Source organism: Salvelinus fontinalis, chromosome 33, assembly GCF_029448725.1.
Source record: "Salvelinus fontinalis isolate EN_2023a chromosome 33, ASM2944872v1, whole genome shotgun sequence".
NCBI lineage: Eukaryota > Metazoa > Chordata > Actinopteri > Salmoniformes > Salmonidae > Salvelinus > Salvelinus fontinalis.
The window spans coordinates 23,349,576-23,357,145 of NC_074697.1; the positions used below are offsets into that span (position 1 = coordinate 23,349,576).

At 40.9% G+C, this 7,570-nt stretch overlaps 1 protein-coding gene across 1 annotated transcript; it reads left to right on the forward strand.

Annotated features, from left to right (window-relative positions):
• The first annotated feature begins 4,045 nt into the window (after positions 1–4,045).
• Positions 4,046–5,877, forward strand: lyrm9 (LYR motif containing 9). Its single transcript, XM_055894892.1, has 4 exons — positions 4,046–4,302; positions 4,637–4,799; positions 4,952–5,044; positions 5,151–5,877. The coding sequence occupies exons 2-4, from the start codon at positions 4,674–4,676 to the stop codon at positions 5,163–5,165; spliced, it is 234 nt and encodes a 77-aa protein (XP_055750867.1). The 5' UTR covers positions 4,046–4,302; positions 4,637–4,673; the 3' UTR covers positions 5,166–5,877.
• Positions 5,878–7,570: the final 1,693 nt, after the last annotated feature.

The window sequence follows — 7,570 nt, forward strand, 5'->3', positions numbered from 1 at the left end:
CTACAAAACTTCTTGTATGACCTCTAATACACTATATTAGGCCCAGCCTTTGGAACTTTTTTTTCTCCTAGATATGGCTATTATATTGTGATCACTACATCCTATGGATTTGGATACTGCTTTAAAGCAAATATCTGCAGCGTTAGTAAAAATGGGATCAATACATGTAGATGATTTAATTCCTGTGCTGTTTGTAACTACCCTGGTAGGTTGACTGACAACCTGATCCAACCTGATACAGTTTTTCCTGAGTGGGCAGCTTGATGATAGCCAGTCAATATTTAAATCACCCTGAAAATATACTTCTCTGTTGATGTCACATACATTATCAAGCATTTCACACATATTATCCAGAAACTGACTGTTAGCACTTGGTGGTCTATAGCAGCTTCCCACAAGAATGGGCCTTAGGTGAGGCAGATGAACCTGAAGCCATATTACTTCAACAGTATTTAACATGAGATCATCTCTAAGCTTTACAGGAATGTGGTTCGGAATATAGACTCCTCGGATGTGCTCGTGTGCGTTAGAAAAAATGTCAGTTCTTTCGAAAAGTATAGAATTGAAGTACAGTGGTGAAACTCATTAAATGTGACTTTTAAAGAATGTCAGTGCCAGTCACAGTGAGTGGATAAAAACACTGGGGAACCAAGACAGAAAATAGCCAAATTACAACTTGTGCTGTGATAATTGCGTTGTTTATTCTATAACCTGTTAGTTCATACGCCTTGTGACCGTGATGTATATAGGCCTAAGGCCGACACAATATGACAGTGGCAGAATAAATTCAACCGCACCTTTCTTTCATAATGAAACTGGAGAGTAACCTCTGTCAGGTGAAGGTTAGTTATACAAGACTGAGTGTGTGTGTGTGTGTGTGCGTTCATGAAAATAGAAAAAAAACATGTTTGCTCACTCTACTTGTAGAGAAATGCCAATGACATCCTCCTTTCTTTCATGAGGATGAGCCGGTCTATGACTCTGTCATACATTATATGTTTTATTTTTTGTTGTACTAGACCACCTGGCTAAAATTCTTGCTTGCGAGCCTAACTTCCTTTCATGGGCGACGTTAGCTAGTTAACATTAGCCTTTGACATCTAGCCTCATATTGAACTTCTATCCTCTCAGTCCGGGGACACAATCAGAATCACCGTTATAATCATTGGCCAGTATCCAAGTCCAAATCCCTATGTCCATCCATGGCTAATTTAGGAAAGGGTCCACTTTAGCTAGACAGCCAGTCACCGGAGGACAACAAAACGAGATGAAACAATTCAAGTTGTTTCTGTTAAAGACATATTTCTCTTGATGTGAAGAGATCGGAGTGAAGCCAAACTGGCTTCCCTTGACACTTTTTTTTCCTTTCTAGTGCGCAGGAGCATTCACAGGTGAGCTCACTCAGTTTATCTCAGTGATGATTGGCTATGATTTCATACTTTTTTTATCAAGGGAGGCCAAATGCTCGCTGGCTTCTCTTGCATTCAATGCCACGGTGGCAACAATGTCATACTCTTCATGATCATAAAGCATCAGATAGTTGGCCTACACATAGAGACAGAGGGGCGCTGTTTTGCTCACTCAGATGCTTTCTCCAGTGAGATAAATGTATTTGTTTGTGAATGGAAGGAAAATTATGAAAACGTACCTAGACTGTTGAATACAGTATGTAATGAATGTATTATAGATCATGGGGTGTAATGAATTTATCTTGCCCTGTGCGCTGCAGGACTGATAAAGCGCAAAGGAGAGGAGGTAGAGGTGACGCTCTAGAAGTGGCAGTGCTGTGTGTTTAGGCAACTGTGAGTGTGAGCGAGTGACATGGAACAAGGAGGGAGAGAGGAGAGACCGCAACCAACCAAGCTGACTCGCACTATAGTAGACTAATAGCTATTAATAGCAGCCTAACTGTTGGCTTTTGGTCGTTGTAGCCTCTCCTTCTCCTTTAACTTTTTTATTCCATTTTAATTCCATCTTCTATTGATTTAGATATCTGCTAACGTTTTCCCCACTTGGAGGCTCTGACTGTAGCCTATTGCCACTTGTGGTTGGCCAACAACAAGCTACTCACGCCCCTTTTGTGAAAAGCAAAGAGCAGCAGCATAAATTATAAAGTTCTCTCTCTCTCTACTGCAGCAGTCGTGTTCGGATTCATATGGGTCCTTCTGGACAAGTCACTTAAAATTAAACATACCCGTGACAATCAAATCAGATTCGACACAGACCCATGACGTTATTTAGAATTCTGGATCCGGACCCAATCAGGTCCCGGAGTGGGTTTTGGGTATTCGGGTACAAGTGGATCCATGAAGACCTCTAGGGTAAAGTGACCAGGCATCAGGATAGATAGTAAAACGAGTCAAATAAAGTAGCAGCAGCATGTGATGAGTGTGAAGTATGTGTGGGGGTGCTTGTGTTGTTGGTGTGTGTGTGGGGGCAGGGGGTGGCGGCTGTGGGTGTGTTATATAGTGAGTATACACACACACACACACACATACTGCCTTCGGGAAAGTATTCAGACTACTTGATTTTTTCCCACATTTTATGTTATTCTACAATTGATTACATTGTTTTTTTCCCTCGATCTACACACAATACCCCATAATGCCAAAGCAAAAACTGTTTTTTCGTAATTAAAAACCCCTGAAATATCACATTTACATAAGTATCCAGACCCTATACTCAGTACTTTGTTGAAGCACCTTAGACAGTGATTACAGCATTGAGTCTTATGTATAATGCTACAAGCTGGGCGCACCTGTATTTGGTGAGTTTCTCCCATTCGTCTCTGCAGATCCTCTCAAGCTCTGTCAGGTTGGATGGGCAGAGTCGCTGCACACCTATTTTAAGGTCTCTCCAGAGATGTTCGATTGGGTTCAAGTCCAGGCTCTGAATTGAACACTGACCCCGCCGGGGGAGTGGGGAAAGGGATCACTCGGGGGGGGGGGGGGGGGGGGGGACCCTGAGTCTTTGACTCCCCACTGCATATGGTGGTCTAGTCAGTAACAGACAACAGGTATTTCCTAGTCACTATTAGCACCTGCTGTGTTCCCGAAGCAGAACAAGGAGTCAAGGAGACATTTAGACCACATACTTTTAATTTATTTTTTTGTTCAATATGACATTGTACAGTGTACCCTTGTTTTCAAAGGTCATTTCATAGCTTAGAAAATGTCAATTCTCAGGGTTGTCGTCAAGAATCCTTTTATTTTGGCTGGCAGGGGGTCAAAAGGGACAGCAACATGAGTGTTCACCTGAGGTAAAGGGGAATCCTGTGGGAGTGACTGTGTTGATGGAGTGGATGGGTCAGGTGTCAGCAGCGCTGCACAGGGCACACAGACAGCCAGGCGGGGGTGATTCTTGTTTCCCTGCAGTGGCCAGTCTCTATCATTCCATTGCTGTTTTTCTCTCCCCTTCACAATGAGGCCATTCATCAGCACACACAGCGGAACTGTGAAAACCTTTGCCTAGGTACCCTGAAACAAGGGGCTTGTGGCAAACCAGCTGGACGCCTGTGACTCATCCAACAGGACTGGGGTGCGGACAGTCAAGTTGACTCACAATCACCACCTCACACTGCACAAAGCAGCTATTAAACTAGGGTTGTATTTTATGATACAGAGTAGGATTTTCTCTGTAGATGGCACAGTGCCATCTGAAACCTGAGGATGAAAGCTTTCAGTTGAAGAGCAAGATGATTTATGCTGTTATTCAGTGGGGGTGTTGTGGTTTGCGTTGTTACGTATGTAGAAAGCACCTGTGTCAACATGTTGTGGGTGTTGGGTTATTCCAAGTCTTAGATTCCTGAAGAGATTATTGCTCAATTATTAATAGGTTTATAGCCTGTTGCATTCTGTTTTCTTCAAGACAGGTTATTTCCATAGCCCAATATTATGGTGCACTACGTTTTCTGATTTATGAATGGAATATTAAAGAATGAGCAAAAAAAATAATATTCAGAATGAATTTCCTACATTGAAAATGTAATTGGCAGAATATCCATATGCATTCAGGAACTATTTATATGTTCTAAGTTTCCGTCAGTGTTGGTTTAAAGAGTACACAAATATTTTATAACTCGACCTCGATTTAACGACGACTTTTATGCTTGCCTATTACAGTTTTACCGCATGCATATTCATTTACAAGGATTTATTTACTAACTAATATTGTTTTAAAAAAATGACAGTGGACATAACGCTACTTTACTTTGAACAGTAGGCTAAGGCTAATTCAAAGAAAAACGGAAGTTGCCTGTCTGCCACCAGTGTCGTGAAGAAGTACAGTAACCGCAAGCTACCAGTAAGTCTACAGTCACAATTGAACATACATTCTGAATCTGATCATTAACTTATACAACACTATCAATTGATATTGATCACATAAAATTAATTGATAAACGCTTCCAAAAAGGCAAGCACATCTCATTTATTGACGTCTTGTAGGGCAGGAGCGTTGCAGATCGTATTTTTTGCAGTCGGGCTGCGTTTTTCAGCAGATTGCTCGATCATCATGTTAATGCTATTCTTGGAACATTTAACATGTCTTTAGGCGTTGTGAGCTCTGACAATATCAATGTGTCACTGCAATTAAGACTACTTGAAATGTGCCCAGTTAATTGTCCTGCTATTCACAGGAGCATATTGAGGAGGAAGTAATTCTGCACGGGCAGTATGCCCCCATTACCAGGCGCTGAGTTGGTTCGTACACCGGTTCATCTGTATCGTTACCTTCTTAGATGTTGCAAGCAATTGCCAACCCGTGCAATGCAGCAACATTATCAACATGCTATAAGACAGGTACAGTCTGATTGTAGCCCATTACAGTTGTTACAGCGTAGGCTACGTAGTGTTTAACTTCGACATATCTGATGGTATTGAATGTTACAAAGAGCTAGGTTATAATGGCCACACTTTGTCAACAATTAGCTTTTTTTTTTGTATCAAACTAGGGTTACAATAGTCACACAGACGAAGACGATCCTGAGAGGATTCAACGGATCATTCAAAGAGCTATATCAGACGCAGATTGGATTCTCGATAAAGTGAGCATTGACCTTGCTGTTTTCAAACTCATTTTAATTGACAAATCAGACAACAGTATGTGGAAAGACTAACTTTGATAAGTTCTCAATCTGTTGTGTTTTCCAGTATAATAAAAAATGAGATGTGTGAAATAAGAGGACAAGACTGCTGGCTCCATTGGACTTCCATGTGGAACAAGCCTTGATCAAAACAGGATTTAGCTTGTTCTGCCATGCAAGAAACATCCCAGGGACAGATGCATCATGCAATGTAGCAATAAGGGAAGTGATGTTTACCAACCCTCTTTACCGAGGGACCAACAGACAGTCCACATTTGTGTTTTAGTGCTGAACTACACACCTGATTCATCTAGTCAAGGGGTTTGATTTGTTTATTCAGATATGTTAGTGCAGGGCTTGAACCAAAATGTGGGCTGTCTGGTAGTCCCGAAGTAGAGGATTGGGAAACACTGACATAAGTGTAGCTGACACTTCTAGTCCTCAAAGCAATATTTGCACATGCTGTCCACTTACGTTGATCTAATGTGTATTTATTGTTACTACAAAGATCTGTTTGTATATCCGCCAATGTTACAATACGGTAGCAGGATGAGAGTTATGTTGAGTCTGTATTTATCATATGTAAACCATAACGCTAGCTACGTTTCCATCCAATTGGTGTCAGATTTTCATGCGAATATTCTAAAATCTGCATTTGTTTCCCATTTTTACACCAAATTTACTTGTTGCGGATACAAATCAGTGCACAATGACTGGGTGCACACACAATGTACTTTTTTGCTTAAGTTTTCATGTACCAAATAAAAATAAAGTTCAATGTGTTTCCAATCAAATTTGATTCCCTCCCTCTTGTAAAGTTTGTGTCATCATCCCTTCATTACCTGTACCATATTTGAGGAAATACCAAAAATATATTTGTACCATAGACTGATTCATTTGAAACTTAACTTGCAGTAAAGCTTTCATGACTTAATATTAGCTTACAAGTATTTGATAATAGGAGTTGGGGGGAAAGGGACTTGTGCATTGATAAGCACACCAAAGAAACTATATGTGTAAGAAAGACAACACTTGTAATGGCCCACGTCACACCATAGCCTGATGAATTTGATAGTTAACTTTTTCCCTTTTTGATTTAGGCAAAAATGAAAATGTGGCACAGACTCAGCATTGTCTCAAGCAAGAGTTCGGTGCTCGAGCAAGCGGCGCGTGCACGATCAATATCTACCTGGATGAAGCCTGAGTTGGAATGTGAAGCTAGCTAATGTCTAAAAAGCCGGAGTGCATCTAGCTAGATTTATAGTGTACTCCTAAGGGTTTTCTGAAGTTAGCTAGCTTCAGTTAACTTCACATTCCAGCTCAGGCTCCATGTTATGAAGGTGGATATTGATCGTGCAAACGCTGTTAATTCGAGGCAGCTTGTAACTGCGAGTTTATAGCAAACGCCAAAATCTTCATTATAAACTGGGTGGTTCAAACCCTGAATGCTGATTGGCTGACAGCTATGGTATATCAGACAGAATAACACGGGTATGACAAAACTAATTACGTTGGTAACCAGTTTCTAATGGCAATACTGCACCTCGGGGGTTTGTGATATATGGCCAATATACCACATCTAAGGGCTGTATCCAGGCACTCCGCGTTGCGTCACAGCCCTTAGCCGTGGTATATTGGCCATATATCACACTCACAGTTACAAGCCGCCTTGCTTAATTAACCAGATTTCCATCCAACCTTTTTATACAAGTAAAGCACAAGATGCTAAGTCAAGTTAAACAAAATATCACCTGTAAATTGTTCTGTGGAACGTGATACAGTACGTTTCCACTGTAAGTAGGCAATCAATAGAAAAGACAAAGGGGCTGTTGATCATCAATGGGTTCATCAATTCACTGAGGGGGCACAAAGTATGTGAGTATGGCTGGGGATGGTCCGTAGAGGGGCTATGCACCTCTTCTGTATGTTGGAGAATTTCGCATTTTTCAAACACCTGAAACAGCTTCTTCCTGCAATCTAGAGCCATAGTCAATATGCTTAATTCTATGTTTATAAAATTGTATCTTCCTGCATATCTAACAATACTGGAGCAGTCTGTATGCTCTCGACTGGGGTTTCTTTTTTTAAGAAACTAAATATGCTTCTCTGCAACTCTGCTAAAATGTGTAAAAGATTGATAGGAATTTCTTATTTAGTACATTTAGTTATTGCTTACTTTTCTAAAGTCTACCAACCTTGCCAGCAGGCATGACACCTAAGATAGTTAGACAAGCTAGCTACTCTAACTTGATTGATGGCCTGAAATGGCATCTTGGTAATGAGGTTGGGAGATTGGGAACCTACCTGGGCTAGATCGTTATTTATATATTTTTGACAGGACAAATCTAAGGGGGCACATGCCCCTGTGCCAGTGGCAGTCGGTGCCGTTAAATATATATTTTTTATGAGCATGGCCTTATTTCCATTACAGCATATTGGATGACAGTCATTCCATTCATCCAACTCGATGTAACATGGATAGGTTTT